The sequence below is a fragment of the Pseudopipra pipra genome, chromosome 5, assembly GCF_036250125.1.
Source record: "Pseudopipra pipra isolate bDixPip1 chromosome 5, bDixPip1.hap1, whole genome shotgun sequence".
In the NCBI taxonomy this organism is placed as follows: domain Eukaryota; kingdom Metazoa; phylum Chordata; class Aves; order Passeriformes; family Pipridae; genus Pseudopipra; species Pseudopipra pipra.
In genome coordinates, this window is record NC_087553.1 from 21958332 (window position 1) to 21976748 (window position 18417).

At 42.4% G+C, this 18417-nt stretch overlaps 1 protein-coding gene across 3 annotated transcripts in view; it reads right to left on the bottom strand.

Moving 5' to 3' along the window:
- Positions 1–18417, bottom strand: part of SYN3 (synapsin III) — a 205898-nt gene that overhangs the window by 152726 nt on the left and 34755 nt on the right. For all 3 annotated transcript variants that reach the window (XM_064654915.1, XM_064654913.1, XM_064654914.1), the window contains 2 exons: positions 12983–13040; positions 2539–2630 (listed from right to left, as the gene is read on the bottom strand). In XM_064654915.1, the coding sequence (XP_064510985.1) occupies positions 2539–2630; positions 12983–13040 (150 nt within the window). The remainder of the gene's footprint in view (positions 1–2538; positions 2631–12982; positions 13041–18417) is intronic.

Genomic DNA, 18417 nt, shown 5'->3' on the forward strand with positions numbered 1-18417 from the left:
CTTTCTAAAGTGAAGAAGATTTTTTATTTCTGTACCTTCTAAAGTATTGCTAGGAATGGCTGTGGAAGTTGGCTGGCCTGAGCTCTTAAACTTGCTGAACTGGGCATGCCAAGGGCACATCAGCACAGTCTGTAAACAAATGTCTGCTGCTTGTAAGGACTATGGTGTGTAACACACATACGCCATATAAATCCTGTATCTAAGTATGTATTTACCAAATTCACTTCCCACAACACAAATATGTCTTTACACATGCAGAGATGAAAACAAAAAAACCTGAACTAGTGCCATTGATAAAAAGATGCATTTCATATATAAATATACACTCGAAAATGCTAGCTGGGCTACTTGTATATTCACTGTGAGCAGAAAAATGAACACCATGCCCCAGACACTCTTGTGAAATAAATCTTGTCTTCAGTTTCAGTTTAATAGCCCAAGATCTTTCTGCCAGATGTACGAATGTCTTTGGGAGGAAAGACACGGGAAGGAAAATGAAGATGTGATCAACCTAGGAAATGGTTCTTGGGAAACCTTCCAGCATCATGAGCAAGTGAACACAGGAGTGCATTAGCACAGCACATTGTGTGATGAATGCTCCAGCAGCTGGTTCATGAGACAGAAACAGACATTTGTGGGACAAGAGAAAGCAAATGTATGTAACAGACACAACTTTAAAAGTTTTTAGCAGAGGCTCATGAAATTAAACCAAAGAACGAATGGAGACCACAGTCATAGCTAATTGACAGTGACAAGTTTTGCTTTGCACTGTTTGGACTGGAAATGACATCTTGAAAAATTAAACTTAGGTCAGCACGCTCAGAATAACTGTTTTTCAGCTGTTCTAATAATCCCTTTCAAAAACATCACCGCATGCTGTATTATGTGTCTCTATCTCTAATTTTGAACTAGGAGCAAACAGACAAAAGGATTGATTAAATGTGTGAACCATATTAAACTCAAGATGCTGAATACACCAAAAAGTGCAAAGGAATTATACAAACAGAAGTGGAGTGGCAAGAAAAATTAATTTGGAATAGCAATGAGATTTCAACACAAACAAAGAAAAGCTATTGTATCAAAGATGAAATGTAGTGTTGTGACTTGTATTGACAAAAATTCATAAAGATGAAGGCTTGGGAATAATAGGCTGAAAGGTAATATCAGTGCTATGCAAACAGAGGCATCATACACAGATGTGACAACTTATACTGTTCTTTACATAGCACTAGAGAGAATGCCTGTAACATTAACTGCAAATTACGGGCACTCTGATGTCTGAAAGAAGGGGAGCAATGCTTTTGGAAAGTGAATTGGATGCATGATTGAAGAAGAATTGCTTGGACAGGGACACCTTCCACTAGAACAGGTTGCTCAAAGCCCCACAAAATCTGACCTTGAACACTGCAGGGATGGGACATCCACAACTTCTCTGGACAACCTGTTCCAGTGTCTCATCACCCTCACAGTAAAGAATTTCTTCCTAGTGTGTAGACTAAATCTACCCTTATTCAATTTGAAGCCATTCCTCCTTGTTCCATTACTACATTCCCTTGTCAGAAGTCCCTTTCCAACTCTCTTGTAGCCCTCTTTAGGTACTTGAAGGTCCTATAACCTCTCCCTGGAGCCTTCTCATCTCCACACTGAACAACTCTCTCAGCCTGTCTTCACAGGAGAGGTGCTTCAGCCCTCTGGTCATTGTTATGGCCCTCCTTTGGACTTATTCTAACATCTTTTTTATGTTGGGTACCCCAGAGCTGGATGCAGTACTCCAGATGGGGTTTGACCAGAGCAAAGTAGAGGGGCAGAAACAATCCTCCCCAGTCCTGCTGGCCACACTGCTTTTGATACAGTCCAGGATATGGTTGACTTTCTGGGTTGATAGAGCATGTTGCTGGCTTATGTCAATCTTCTTGTCCACCAACACCCCCAAGTCGTTCTTGTCAGAGCTGCTCTCGATCTGGTCATTCCCCAGCCTGTATTTGTGCTTGAGACTACCCCAACCTAGGTGTAGGACCTTGTAATTGGCCTTGTTGAACTTGAGGATCACATGGGCCCACCTCTGAAACCCTCCAGTGTGTTGACTACACCACAAGCTTGGTCATGCTTGGAAGGGCTTTGTGGCTGCTGCAAGGGTAGTCCACTGGGATCAGACCTAAGACAGGTAGACTAATGAATTCCAGCCACTGTTTATAATGAAGATTATTTAACACAGAAGGAGAGAAAAATAAAGGGAAAGAAAGATTCATTTTCTCTTTTACTGGGAGTTCTGAAGATAAAAAGAACCTGAAAAGGAGGCATTTGCTGTTGCATGAAGGGTCTGGGCTGGAAACAATGGCTGTATGGCATACTGCACACCTGAGACCTGATACAAAACCACCAGAGCCAGGCTGCTCTTTTCACCGCTTCCAAGAAACCCTGATGTCATCAGGACTGTGCTGCCCTGATTCAGATACTGGTCAGACCCTGAGGTAATCCTGCTTGCCCCAAGGATTGGTCCAGAAAACCCAATTTTCAAGACAAACTGGTGCTCCTCACCTTACCACCTTAGTGCCATTCCTCATGACCTGCATGTCCACCATGCAGCCACCCATGACGTAAGCAGCCAGGTTCAACTCGGAGAACTCAGCCTGGAGTGGAGCAAAAGGATAAAGTGTTACTCAGGGGTAGCAGAGACACAAACACACGGACACAGATGTAGAATTGTCTTCAGCTGTAATGTGCTTTTCCTTCTTTTCCTTATTTTTTTTTTCTGTGAGGCAACTGGAGGTCCAATTACAGCTGGTCTGCCCTGGAGAGACTGCAAAAAAACTTTATGGCTCCCAGACTTGGGGTGTAAAAGTACACAGGATTAGGCTTATTGCAGTAATAAGTACTGAAGGAATTAAGAATGAGCAAGCTGAAAAATGCATACAGGAAAGAATAATAATAATAAAAAGAGGTAAGGTCATTTGAATTCAAATTCCAAGTTTCCACTTGGAAACATCCATTTAGAACTATGTCTGAGTCGGCTGTCGTGCCACTGGCCAACTACAAGCCTAATACAAAAGATTTAAACCTTTTAGCTAAACAGCTAAAAAACCTCATTATGCTGCAGGAAGGTGATAAGCAGTGAAGGCCACCTGATGTGATTTACTTATTAAGATTTTAACTATTAAAGGATTAGCGAAGCTGGGTAGGCTATGAACAGTGCTGCTCAATTATTAAAACACTTTATATTTTAAAAGAGGTGGGACTTACAAGGCCGGAAAGGTTGGCAAGGAATATTTCAGCTACGGGGAGCAAAAGGCACAGGGGTGATTATGACTGCAGTGGATGTCAGTGAAGGTTAAGAGACAGATCAGACTAGCTGGGTGAGAGGTGTGATAATCCTCCTGCGTGGCTCTGCTGCCTCTCAGACAGGAGTGCCAACAGACCACTGGCTGTAGGAGGATGGCAGGATTAGCTGATAAGCATTTGTCTTGATCTCCAAATCCTAACTCTGTTCTTTATAAGCAAATGAATAAACCTTGAACTAGAATATCCTATTATTTGGCCTTGTGAGTCTTTCCTTTCCAGCATGGTGCAAATACACCCATAAAGGCTCAAAGTCTTATATAAAATTAGTGCCTGTGATATAAATATAAATAAAAAGGTTTCATTTTTTGATGCAGAAAATTTAGTCTTCTCCCTTTGAAGAGTTTTTTTTCCCCTTCATATTAAAGCATCTCTTTCAGACTAAATTATGATCAAGATTAGGCAGCAGTAAAATCATCTTCTAACTAGTAGCTGTGTAATACCAGAGCACTCAGATGGTGTTGCTAATACTTGTGATTTTATTGAGATCCTTGTACTATTTAATGTTCTTCTGCTACTTCTATTAGCTGGAACCAAAAGATAGTGCCAAGAACAACTTTTATACAGAAAAAAAAAAAAAGAAAGAAAAGAAAAAGAAAGAAAAAAAAAAAAAGTGTGTTTTGTCCTCATGAACTCATGGAAAAAACTTGCCAATGGAGAACTAGTGCACCTGTAAAGGCTCAGAGGCCAGACGACAAATGAAAAAATAATTTCCAACTTTCTTTTTTTTAAATCCACATAATTTTAAAGCAATGACTGTGGGCTGGTGACCCGATGATGTAATGAGATTTCATGTCTGTGGACCTGTGTAAACTTTTTAAAGCAACAGCCTTACATGATCTTACATCACTGTAACTCCCAGTTACAATGAAAAAAAGGAGGAAAATTCCTGTTGCCAAGAAATAAATTCGACTTCAAACACATACACACACACACACAGACACACTCACAGGGAGGGATTGGCAATGACAGAGGTGACTGCCTGGGTTTTACTTACGAGATTACAGTGTGTTGCCTCGGCCACAGCCACGCTTCCTCAGGCATCATATCAGACCAGAGATAAGAAAATACGTACCTCTAAAAGGCACCTGCATTTAATATATATATAAAATCTCAGTAGATGTAGGGAGGGAAGAGTTCACCTTGGACAAATTCAGTAAAATCAGATGCTTTGGGTACCATCAGTGATCTCCCCAGTGGGTCAAGGCAAGCTTGCTAGTTTACATACAAGCTCAAGAGGTTCTATGGGCTGGGGAGATGAAAGGTTTTCCCAGCTCCGTGTCTGCATATGTCTCAGAGATGTCCCACTCTGAAAGCATAGTGTTACCAAGCTGAACCTTCAGCTTCTGTTGCTGAAGAATGCATCATCTGATGTGAACACTAGAACAAGAAAAGGAAGTTTTAGTTCTGTGTTTTCATGTTTTTTGTGCTTTTCCTCCATAATTCTTTTCATAATGACTTATAGTAAAAAGCTTAAGACTTTTTTTGCTGGGGGTGAAAATGGACAATCTTCATTTGATGACTGGTACTTACAATCTAAGTTGGTCTGACAGGCATTCCCTTGAGACAGGCAAGCCAGACAAAGCTGTGCCTAGACACCTGACATCCAAACAGGCCTGGGAATCTCCTGAGCTGGTGAGTACTTCATACCAAACTGCCAGGACCAATTTCAGGCCTGCTAATGTCAAGAGCCAGAAGAAAAGAAAAAATTCCCTTTGGCAACCATTGTCCAGGGAATCCTGACAAGAAGGGAGGAGTGGAGAGAGGGTCTGAGGGTCTCAGCTATCTTGCCCCCACAATGTCCAGATCTACAATCAGAGCTGAGGAACAATCCAGACCTTTTCCTGGCACTCAATCCTGTTTTCATAGACTAAGTGAAGGAGCACTGCTGCTTTCACATAGCTTCTTTGTCCCGTCCAAAAGGCTACTGCTAGCTGGTGTTTGGAAGAAGGCTGAAAACTTCAGTCAGCAGAAATTGTTTCCTGTTGATTTTCCAGTGCTCCCTGTATTTTTAACTTTGTGGGTTTTGTAGCCTGATGACTTCCCTTGGCTGGGATTTCAACTCTGAGATCATCTCCAGCCTGAGTTTACCTTGCAGACAAAGGGGTCTTTGAAAGCAGCCCATGCAGATAGAGTGACAGGTAACTATGCATAAAACAGGAGAGTCCAGCTCCCTGTGGCCTTGCAGAGTCATTTGCATTAGGAATCATCAAACAGAAGAAGGCATTACATTAGCCTGATGGTGTTTTATCCTGGCTTTGCAATGGTGCCAGTGGCTGCAAAAACATTCAAGGCAAGAACGAGCCATGTGCGATAAACGTGACACAATCTGCCTTGAAAAATAACGTAATACATACTGTGGGAGTAGAAATATTTCATACCTCTGTGAGGCCCAGATTTGAGACAATGCCCACAGCTATTTTGAGGATAGTTCTGTTAAAGATGCCTACTTCAGGTAGTGATTCAGAAAGCGCTCCAGATCATTTGGACTAAACCTGAAGCTACTATCAGTTTCCATCAGTTTTCTAGGTGCTGGAGATCTTTTGGAGTTTCTCTTTTCTGATATTACAACAAGGAAGATTTTGTCATTTTAAATCATGCAATAGTAGAAATGCCTGGCTTGGAAGCTATATCTGTTAATGGTTCAAGGGAAGCATGTTTTCAAGGTGAATTTTAAGCATTTTTCATAGAATAGTTGTGTTGGAAGGACTTCAAGGCATTACATAGTCCACCTCTCTTTCCTAAGGCAGGATCAGCTCTGCCTCTGACATTGTGTACAGATATACATAACCCACAGATGAGGAACTTTCTCAGGCAATTTGTCCCTTAATGACCCTGGAAAGTTTTCCCAATGCCCAACCTAAATCTCTTGCCTTACTTTTTAAGACTGCAATTTTTTTTTGAGGGGCCATTACTTCTTCCTGCAGGAAACTAAAGACTTACTGCTTGAAGACTTGCCCTTCATTTTTCCCTTTTCTCCCTAGAGAAAAGCAGTCCCCATTCTTATAAGATTTTTTTGTAGGTGATGTTTTTCAGCACAGTGGTCAGTGTTGTTGCTGTCACTGGCATTCTCTCTGACAGGTCTGCAACCTCCTTGAGTTGTAATGGTTCAGACTCACTGTCCTTCAGCACAGACCCGACCATTGTTGAGTAAGATGTAAGGCCAACTATGTTTGAGTATGGATTTGTCATATGTGCAGCGATGTGACCATTTTTTAACTCATATCCTGGCTGAGATCTGCTGTAATCCTTACGCTGCTTTGTCTAGGCTACTGACTAGCCCAGTCCATGCTTAGGCATTTGGAATGAGGAATTACTACTGTATAGTCAAATCACATACTTTTCTCAATGGACTTTATGCTTTATTTTTTGGTGGATCTTCCAATATGTACAAGGGAAGGAAGACTTTGGCAGACATAAGACTGCGTTCCTGAAACGCTATAATCATTGCAAGCACTTCAAGGGGAAAATCAGCAATCCCTAAATCCTGCACAGGGAGAAAGGGTGGACAGATAGTATGGATCTCAATAGGATGAGGGATGGGGCTATGCATGCTTGGTGTGCATACGCATGCAGAATTAGATATTACACATCCTGATTCCCTGTGTCTCTTTCCTGAGACATTTTCCCTTGGGGAGGCACTCTCCTCCCCAGCTGCCCTCAGTACTGGGATTGATCTCTGGAAGAAAAGGATAGAGAGGGTCCAGCTGGGTTATGAATGCTGCTGTGTGGCTCTAAGAGGATCTTCCACAACTGCTCTTGACAAGTCCTGAAGCTAGGATGCATGCTCCTAGGCTATAGGCACTGCTGATGCTGAAGATCCACATGCCTTCACCTGTGTGAGCAATTTTGGTGCATCAACTCGGATGGCATTCAGAATTGTCTTGAGTTTTCATTGCAGAAGTTATGTGGCTGCCTGAAAATCTGAGGTCTAGAAAAGCACATTTCTAATCCTTTTGATCCCAGGAAATGGCTCAAAACCATGAACTCTGTAAACCTCCAAAAGCCAATGAAAATTAAAAAAAAAAAAATTTGAAGACACTATTTATTTAAGAAATCCATTATTTTTGAGTCATTCTTGTTAGTTGTCCAGGTCTCTTTATTCATGGTTTCTGAATGCTTGTATGTGGTGAAGCTATGAGAACTGCTGTTGCTGTTCTTGAACAGTTTGCTGGCATTCAGTTGGAAAAAAACCCAAACCTAAACATATAATGAAGAGAAATTATACAGTTGTTTGACAAGAGGGAAATTTTCCTTTCATCACACATGAACCTATCAGACTCTACCTTTTGAAATGACCACTTTATGCCACACATGAAAATACCTCTTTAGGGCGGGAAGTACAGTGGAGCTGGAATTCATGATTTGTATTACAATTATCTTCTGTGAGTGCCAAGTACAACTTTTTTCCTGACAATGCTGCCAATGGAGTCATAATCTATACCACAAGACTTTTCCAGAAGCATGTACATAGGAGTTCACTGAATAATCATTGCCTGAAAATAAACTAAACAGTGGGAACAAGTGAATGAGCTGTACTAGAAGAATGCAGATCAGACAGACAGACAGACCCACCTCGTCACAGCAGGAAATGGTGGGAAGGAGGTGGTGAACAAACAACAGGAATAAAAATGTAGATGAACCTTTTGGCCTCATCACTTCCCCTCCACATGTTTCACCCCACTCCACTATCAATTAGCCAGTGCCAGGAAAGATGTCTCTGAACATATTAAGATGCTTTTGGAAATATCTGAAGAAAAGTACCCTGAAGGTTGTGGACTCTCTCAAGAGGTATTGCTTGTTCTTGCCTGCTAGGTCTGTGCTCCATGTAGGGCACAGGACTGGAAAAGCCCATCAGAGCCATAAGGTCTAATGCTTTGCTACTGCAGGCATCATGTCATGAAACCCTCTCTTACATCAGGGTATTTACTAAAAGCAGTGATGTCTCCTTTAGCCTCTGTTTTGGCAGGATAAACAAACCCAACACTTCCAGTCTCCTCTCATAAGCCAGATCTCCATGGACATCCCAGTGACCCTACTCTGCACATCTCCTGCTTTGTAGACATCTTTGTCCCAGACAGGTGTCAAGTGTCCCACTCATCTGGCCCCCACACACAGTGTCATGGTCTATCCCATGGGTTTGTGGTTGTCCAGGTCTCAGCCCCATCTCTCTTGCCCTCTTCTGCTCGTATGTGGTTGTGCTGGGGACATATGGCCAAGCAGCATTCCCTTCTTGCACGGGGCATATCTAATGCCCAAGGAGACCCCCACAGGAGGTATGTTACAATCTATACGGGAAACTGCAGAGATGTATGAACTCCTTAGAGCATGCAAGATCTAGTTTTCTCTGGACAAGACAGAGAGGGTGGGGAAGGAGGTGCTGGATTATTACCAGTTGCCTCTAGTGAGGGAAAACCTTTGTCAGAGCACAAGGCTTATGGTATAACTTCTTCTCTTCCTCAATATACTGTGGTTCCTAATGTCTCCTATCCTCCAGTTGATAGAGGACTGAGAAGATAAAAGCAAAATTATTTTCATGGGAGACTAAAAGCAATGTGGCCCAGTCCTGTGGCACTTTAAGATTCTTCTTTAAGTTCAACTTAGCCTTAGAGACATTTAGCTTTTCATTTCTAAAACATTTTTTTAGCATTTGTATTTCTGGATACATGGATGGAGATGCTTACACTGCAGTTCTGAAAGCTAGAAATCACAAGGCAAGTAAAAGCAACAAATGGATCAAAATCTAAGCAGCTTATTTTTAGCATAAAATAGAGATAGTATTTTTAGACTCAGCTGCTCCTTAAAGCTTAGAGGTTTACCCACACTGAGTAAAACTCAAACCATGAGGGTTTTAGTGGGAATAGGTCAAACAGCTTTTCAGTTTTGGGTGAGCATTTCATTCAGTCTCATCATTGCTACAGAAGGACTTGTAATGGAAAAATATACAAATAACCAAAATATAATCCAAACTGCCTCCAAAGAAAAGGGGCCTTGACTTAGGAGAGCACTTGCGTTTGCTTTCCACCTCCCCAACCTTGCATCTCTCTCCCTGCAGTCAGCAGGAAACAGGCAATGGTGTTGCATGCCTGGGTTTCACTCGATGGTGGACAGTAACAAATCCTGCAGCCTCTAAAACATGTTCATAAATATGATTTTGGTGTTACACTGAAGATTAGAAGATAAAAAACAAAGGCAGAATTCAGGCTTCACTTTTGTAGTTGGGCTCTGGAACAGGCTCCCCAGGGAAATGGTCACAGCACCAAGCCTGATAGAGTTCAAGAATAGTTTGGATGATAGTCTCAGGCACATGGTGTGACTCTTGGGAATGGTCCTATGCAGGGCTAAGAGTTGGACTCAATGATCCTTGTGGGTCCTTTCCAACTCAGCATATTCTGTGACTCTGTGATTCATTTGAACGAATTACAGGAGAGGGGTGTACCCATCACAGTGATCCTGACAGCTCTCTCTTCTATTCACTGTCACCAGGTGATGCCCACAGCAACTCCTGTCTCTTGCTAGGGGTAATGGATGTGAAGAACAAGGGTCTGGGGTGGCTGTCAAGGTTATGCAATTCATTTATCTGATAAAGAACCAGAAAAACTTCTCGGAGAGTCCATAAGACCTATTTTCACTAAAGCTGAGACTTGCAGAAGTAGCTCCCTGAGCAGAAGGATGGCATTGAACAGTCTCATCCTTGTGTATTATTCAGTGCCCAATATGAACTGAATTCACCTCTTGTAGAAACTCAGTATCTTGAAACTTCTGCCTGTTTCTCCAATTCGGCTGAAATCAGCCAATGCTTTCCACAGTGTTGGGTGTGGGAGATATGCAGGACGAGACAGCATGATCACATATGTCTTGCATTCCTCAAACGACAGCCAAGGGGGAGAGGCAGCTCAGAGAGCTGGTAGGGGTGTATAACCAGATTAGATAACTGACTTCCCGCTGTTGAGAGAGGGAGAGACAATGCTGCTTTCAGCAATACTGCTCTACTACAAATAAGTGATGTCATGACTTCAAAAAAATAGCACCTACTATTCTGCTCAGCTTCCCCCAAAGATTGCTAAAATGGCTTGCTAGGAAAGAATCAAGATGAAATGGAGATGCATATGAAAGAGGAGGAGAAAAAGTCTAAACCAAGTACAGAGCATCCTGGAAGAATGGCAAAAGAATTAGCAGGGTCAGAAAAAATAGGGCAGTTGCTTTTTCCCAGTGTGGTTTTTCAAGACTATTTAACATTTGGATATTTCCTTTCTTTGCTTTCCGCCATTCAAACTTCTTTATTATTTAGTTTTTCAGATCAAAGGGTTTTTTTTTTCCTATAAAATACAAAAAAAAATACCCAAGGCAAACTGTATTTCTGGCTCAGTCAATAATGTGTGGTTATCTGAAACAGGATCAAATGGAAAACTGAAAAACTAAATGAACTTACTGAGCAGACCAAATGATTCAGGAGGTGCCTGAGAGTCAAACCTTGATCTGATGCAGAGTTTTTTCAGAACTGAAGAGCAAGGTTAGGGTTTGTGTGTCATGGCACTGTCTGTGTGTCATTCATAGGGGAGTTATAGTAGTGAAGACTGGTGACTGGGAACTCAAAGAGAAAGGTGTGGACCAGATTGGTAAACACACAGGTATTCCCTGCCTTTTTTTTTTTTTTTTCTCCCATAAGAAGACTGTGGAAGAATATTAATTTTTCAGGTAAAGAGGATCAGCATTCAGCCTCAGGGGACCTGTTTTCACAAGAGTTAAGGTTCCTGGACTGTGCTTGAGGAAGAGAATGAAGAAGCTAGGAAGGCTCCAGGTAATCATGGTAGGAGCAATGAATGAAAATTAAATATCAAAAAATACTGAACAAGGATGAATGGGCAAAATCAGAAGGGGACAGAAAGCCCAAACTTGAAGAAAGCAGTGACCCTCTCTTGGCCTCAATGATAAGCAGAGAGGCCTGAGGTCAGATTCAAGGACTGCCCATTACAATGCAGTTTCTGTGTTTCCCTTGACAGATAGTGATCCAGCTGGGAAAAGTGGTCGTCCTTTCTCCTTTTGAGGTCTGGAGGAGTCAAGAGCAGTTCCCTGCCCGCTAAGTGGAGGCTGAGCTGCCTGATCTGAGGGGCAGGGAGGGGACAAGGGGAAACAGCCAGGATCCTTGTTCTCAGTTCCTCAGCTGTCACTTGCTACCCACTGCAGGCTTCATTCCCTTGGGAAGAGCTGCAGTCACTGTGTTAGGTATTTAAAGAAAGCTGCAGGGGGCCTGGCCATGGTTCTCACCATCAGAATCACACCAGCCTTATGGGGTTTTGTTGGAGCAAATTGTTGCCTCCTCTCAAACATGGATATTCTGTCTACGTGTAGGATTTCAAGACGTAGATAGGAAAGTCTCCCTGAAAGAGTCCTTGGGGAAGTGCAATAAGCTACCTTGTGACAATGAAAAGGGTCACAACTGGGTTTAGCCCATCAGCGATCAAGAGTCCCCTTCTATCCTGCACTCATCAACCATTTGAAGAGAGTTCTTTTATAAGGACCTCAAGTGCAATAACATTTGAGGAGAAGGAATATGAGGGAAAGGAAGAGACGAGGTTTTGGAAAGAATTAACAGGTCATTTTGCAGAGTATCAGGTCGACCTTTGAAGCTAATCCTGCTTTGAATGATGGAGAGGGTTGGATCATAGGCTTGAGGGGCAAACTTAAATTATTTGATTTCATGCTTCTAAGTGAGAAGCATGATTTTTTTATTTTTTATTTTTCCTATTCTCTTCGGGTAATTCCTAAGGCAGCCAGCAAAATAAAGACTTTGATAAGGAAGTGCAAGAAAGAACTATTCTTGCTAATACTGCTGAGTACTGACAAGTGTGACATCAATAAAAGGAGAAAAATTAAGTATTTGAAGTATCATAGTTGCAAAAAATGACTTTCTAACTTTTCTGTCCATGACACAATTTGATCAGAACATATGTGCTTATGTACAGTTCAGAGGCAACTGGACAGGACGCCTTTGACAAGAGAAGAAACACCTTTACAAGGGCAATGAGTCCTGAGAATGTCTTTGAAACCACTGCGTTAATAATCTGTACACACCTGATACCGAACCAACAGCTTTATAAAAACAAAAAATATCAGGTCATTCAAACAACATTCACCAGCTTTCTTTATCCACCCTAGCAGTTTTATAGCCCTAATTAGTATAAAACAAGCATATGATTCCTTCAGGATCACCATCCCATCCCTACATCTCTCTCTTCTTACTCCTGCTTTCAAGTTAGGTGCCAACAGATGGTTATTAGTAATAATTTCTACTTTGGCAACAGCATGTACTGTGGCATACCAGCTTTGCACCTTTTCAGGCAAGTATATATGGAGCTATGAAGCAGTCTTCCAATGGAAAAAATTATAATCCTATCACCAGAACAACAAATGTAATTTTAAGGTGAAACAGCAACTGATTTTGCAAAGGTAAGGCAAAGGATTTTGCAAAGGATGGCCCAATAAGATATTTTCATTTACAGCTTCTGCAATTCTATAAAATGGACATATCTTAAAATTCCTCATTAGTTCCTTTTTTCAAGAGAATTAATATTGACAGATTATCTCTCTTAAGACCTCAGCCCTGTGCACACATTTCTTAGAGGGAAATTTAGTTGTCACAGACCTGTTCCACTCGGATATCAAATTCTCCATTCACCTTCTTCCCCTGGAAATACTTGGCCCTACAGAAGAAACAAGAGAGACAAACATGGTTAAATAAGATTTTTGGCTTTCATTACATACTGCTTTGCTTCTGCACTTCCCTTTTTGATGAAGAATTTCTATTTGGGCCACAGCATGTTTCCCTAATTCCTATCTTCTTTCAGCTTTCTGTTCTCCAGGAGAAACCTGCCAAGCCAGATGAAAACCACATTGGAAAGTTCATTCAAGGCTTGTTAGTTTTTCATTTTATTTTCAAACTGAAATCCAAATGCTCTCTTAATCTTTTCCAGAGAACAACTCTAATCAATGATTCCTTGCTATATTTCATTTAATACTCAGTCTTTATTCTGTTAAAGGAGACCAACACATGGCATGGCATCAGAAGCTTCTTCTGATGTTGAGCAAGGATCTTTGTCATCACAGCTGAAGTATTTGTGAAGCCTATTCTTATGCTCTCTCGCTACAGAGCTGCTTTTCAGTTTTGTTTCTTTCTGCTACTGATTTAGAGAAATTGTAACTGCATCTGCAGTGTCACTAATGAGGGATTTCTTCTCCTGAACTGAGAAACTGTGTTTGCTCTGGAGTTGAACACTGTTGTGAGAAGGACATACACTTCCCACCACCTCTGCTCCTAGCTCCCTATGCTGTGCAGACAACAAAGCACTTTCAGAAGCATCAGTTGTTCATGAGAGGGGGAGGCTGGCAGTAGTGTTGGAGAAGAAAACATAGGAAAAAAACAGGCAGTTTAGGCTTTTTGGATTCATATTTGTGTATAATGCCCCTTATATTGATTAGTCATGGGGGAAATTGCTAATATAATTTTGCCTATAAATATTTCTCCCCAATTCTTTCTCTCACCAAACAAGTTTGACAGAAGAAAATACGAATTTGTTTTCTCAGACCTCCTCCCCTATAAACTTTAAGAAGGCCATGTGGGCTCCAAAAGGCTCTTCTACTTGGAAAACGCTGAAAACAGTTTAGCCCTGCAAGAGCTGTTTCCAGAGACAAAGTAACTCCAGGTTCTGTTTCCAGTTGGCAAAGACAGGATAGAATAAAGAAGTAAAGGAAAATGAGGAGAAGCCGGCTTTGCTCCCTATTTTATAGTATTAGCAAAAAAAAAAAAAAAAAAAAAAGCTGGCTCACATTTTCACTGTGTCTATTTGTTCCAATAAAAAAAGGAGAGACAGTAGGAAGGCAATTTTCCCCATGGCTGAAACATACATAATTTTCCAGCTGAATGCTCCCCTCCCCCAGAAATGTGAAATGTATGTAAATAAAGAAGTTGTTTTGTTTTGTCATTCTGGCTCAAAACCAAATAAAAACTTTTCATTTTAGTAGAAAAAGACATAAAAATTGTCAAAAGTTTTCCGCTTCATTCTAACGGGGATATCTGAAGGCTTCCCTTCTCAGGCAGCCCATCCATCAGCATAATGTGCCAATAAGACTTCTGCATAAGTGTCAGTGAGGGACAATGTAGCAGCCAGGTGTGACCAAGACCAAGTGACTTGGACAACCCCTGTCCAGTATAAAAAGCAAGCTCTGGTCGTTTTTCCTCCTTTTTTTTTTTGAATTTATGAGTGTTGCAGGAAAAAAAGCAACTCAGCAGACAAGCTAAGACATCACGCCTCTAACAATAAACAGGAACTCTAAATGCACTTAATAATTCCATTAAATTTCTGGATGCATGACTCTAGAGGGTCTGGCAACATTCCTCACTCCTAAACATTGGGGATATTACTGTAACCAGTGACTACTTAAAAACTGAAATAAGCTTTAAGAGGGCCCACAGGAACTGGTCTGAAATTTGAGGCACACTATTCACTGTTTTTTATTCCCAGCATGCTCATAATATATACTCCTTACCCACATTTATGAAACACACTTCCTCCCTCTATGGCCTCTCCCCTTTGCCGACCAGCTGGTTACAAACTCCTTGGTGCTGCTTTGCTTCAGCTTGTAATGAAGTGCGATTAACCACAGGCTTCAGCCCGGTACAGGTGGAGCAAAGAGGCTTCCACTGCCTGGTCCAGGAAACGAGCCTTCACGCAGTTAAAAAAAATCCTCTTTCTCATCTCTACAGTACTGGCTGTGCTCATGGATAGTCACATTGCGGGCACATCCAGTGTTAGGAGTCACTGGAGTAGAGCAAGGGACCACGACTTAGACACTGTGTGACATTTCCATCTTATTCCTCTTTCCATACAGGTTGTCTCATCCAATGTCTGAGGTAACTTTCCTTTAACAGCACAATGTATCACTTTAATTCCAAGACTTTGTATCACTTTCCCCAAGAGGCTTAACCTGCTCCTAGTGTCTCTGGAGACTACAGGTGCTAAGTAACTTGCAGCCAAATATTTTGGCCTGCCCATCATTTTGACACAGCCCAGGGTAAGAATAAAATGTTTTTTACTGGAACATCTCTGAAATGGATGGAGTGATGCTTTCAATTCACACCTGGGGTTTTGGAGCCCCTGGGAAGTAGAGGTGAGTGTGTTGAAATGAAAAATGGCCTTAGCATCACCCTGGAGCCCCTGAAATTTTAAGCACGCTGGAATCATTGCAGATGCTGTGGAAGCATCATATGTATCTTGTAAAAGAGTCTGTCTTTTGGTTAGTTCTGCACAATTCATGAAATGGCTTCTGGTCCTTACAGTGGACATGAGATGAAGAAAAGGAAGACCACACTGCTCTGGTGGGGATGCATGAGAAAGATAGGTGGAAGTTTCTGGCATGACAGTACAAGACTTTTGTAGATGCTGCCTCCAAACCACCTGAGCAAGTCTCTTCCAGACCTCTGCCTGGGACTTGACTGCTGCAGAGTTATTTAGGCTGCTTGTAGTGCAGCAAAGGAGTGGTGCCCAGAAGATGAGTTAAAAACCTTCCTGGAAAGCCTCAGAAACATTCCAACTCATCTCCAGCACAGCCAACAGCCAGTGACGAGAGGAGCAGCTCATCACCCCAGGAGGGGGGCTGTCTGGCACCCCCCAGCTTGGGACACTGGGCAAGGCACTGGCCACACAAACCCACCACCTCTCCCAGGCAGCTTTCAGCACTGACCACCACTTGGCTGGCCACCCCCTTATTTTAAAGAATGTCAAATGTTCAGCCCGCCAGAACACAGAGTTATAATTTGACTAAGCAGGGCGCAGATGGGTTGGTGCGCTTGTTGTGATGTTGGTAAATTAGCATGTAAACATGTTTCGACTGAAAAAACTTGCAGAACCATGCCAGGAGAAGTTCCTGGGTGGCATTTAGAGTGCTAGGCAATCCATTTAGATGTGGCCACACTGACTGGGAGGGAAGAAGCATCATAATAAACATAAAAGGTCTGACCTGGCTTGCAGGGAGAAAGCCTGTCTTGAACTCCTCTCTTTTTCTGATGAAGAAGCTGCATGCTCTGGAGAAGAACATATTTTCTGGGTGCAAAGACATCAGACAAACAAAAGTTCTGCTTTCTGCCTCAGCTCTGGCATGATTACAAGGACATAAGAATCCCAGTACCTCTTATACAATAATCTGGAAATAATAGAAGCTTAATTTCCAGAGATATTCTTTAAACCAGCCCCAGTCTGCCTCAATGATTGCGGCTGCAGGAAGTATATGCACAATCTTCTGTTAGATATGGAGTGTATCCCTAACAGCAGCAAGGAAAAAATAAATGTTCTATTCACCTCCAGTTACCTCCATAAGGCTAATTCACAGAAAGTCCATGTATAACATTCATGCCCTTAGGTGTTTGGAAAGCATCTGTTTGAGCAAGGGATGCTAGCACTGAACCAAGTCTGCAAACACACCTGTGAGACACTCGAATTATCCCTCTGGCATCACCAAGAGCTTGCACAGTACCCATGCGAGGGCTGCCTGAATCCATGCGCTCCCCTGCACCTTTGTGCTAATGCTCATGGACTGCAAACACAGAGAGTCAGTGCTCATGGGGCATGACGTCCCCTCTCTTCACATGTCACCAGGCCCAGGGGAGGTAGAGCTGGGCCAGTGGGCTGTGGGTATGGTAGCCAGGGCAAGCCTGTGCTGCTGTGCTGCTCTCGTGTCATGGGGACACATGGCACAAGAGAAGCAACTTCCATGCATGGAGTAGGGGCTTCCAGGATCATCAACAAAAGACCCCAACTGACAAGCTACTTCTATTAGGAGAGCACAGATTCTCTTGTCTTTCTTCTCTGTATGATAAATAACTGGTTTCATCAGCCCTGTCCTCTTTCTTCTTTAAAACAAAAGTTGGTGCAATGAGTACTCAACCCGTCAGCCAATATACATGCTCAGCACAGAAATCATGGAATCATAGAATGGTTTGCATTGGAAGGGACCTTAAAGATCATCCAGTTCCAACCCCACTGCCATGGGCAGGGACACCTTCCACTAGACCAGCTTGAAGCTGTTTGTGAAGAGCTTGTGTTGTCTCTTCTGGAGACAACTTTCTTCTTTTTTTTGTCTACTTTTCTCTCTTGGTGCAAAGGAATAAATACAAGTTGCTTCAGAGGAATTCTTTGGTGTTTTCCTCTGGATTTCTGTGAAGGAGGCATCAGAGGTACAGCAGGGAGCTGCACAACTTCTGTCAGGCTGGAGAATGATCTGCACAGGTGAGGAATAGGAAAAGATGCTCAGTTATCAAGCCCAAGGAGCTCTTCCCTGGGTACAGGTGACACTAGCCTGCAGCCCCTGGAAGAAAAGGTGCAGAACAGTGGCCTGAGCATGGAGACGGCATTAGCCAGGATGGGTAAGGGATTTGAAATGATTGGGATGGTCTGAAAGAGTGCCATGATTCGAAGCTTAAAACTGTTCCTGCAGGTCCATTATCTAGGTGAAGCAGAAGTTATGACACATTATGCAGCTTTGCAGACAGGCTAGTATTTCACATTAAATTCATGGGACTTCTTCAGGCTATCCTGCAAAATGGCTCCTGTATGGAGCAATTTTCTAGGATAGGAAGAAATCAAAGAAATTCAGCTCAGATCTTCCTGTGAGAGACCTCAGTGGAGCTGATTTAGCAAATATTGTAATGCTGGTAGAATGTCTTGGAAACCAGGAAGCCATCCTTCAGATGAACAAATATGCCTGAGCCCAAATGCCCTGTGATATGAGTGAACCCAGGAACTTTTTGGGGTATCACTGTTCAAGAGAGGCCTTGAGCTACAAACCTGGGAGCTGGCTTTTACCCTCAACCCAAAAATGGGCTCAGTATCACTGACAGCATGCCAAAGAAAGACACTAGGATATTGTAATGGCAAATTCCTCCAAATCCTCTGGCTGAGCTTGTGTCTCTGGATCAAGACATAACAAGCAAAGAAAGCCAAGCCACACTTTGGATGGAGATGGCTTCCTATCTGGAACAGGAAGAAGAGCAGGTCCTATGGGACCCTTGGGGCAGGTGGGCAAGGG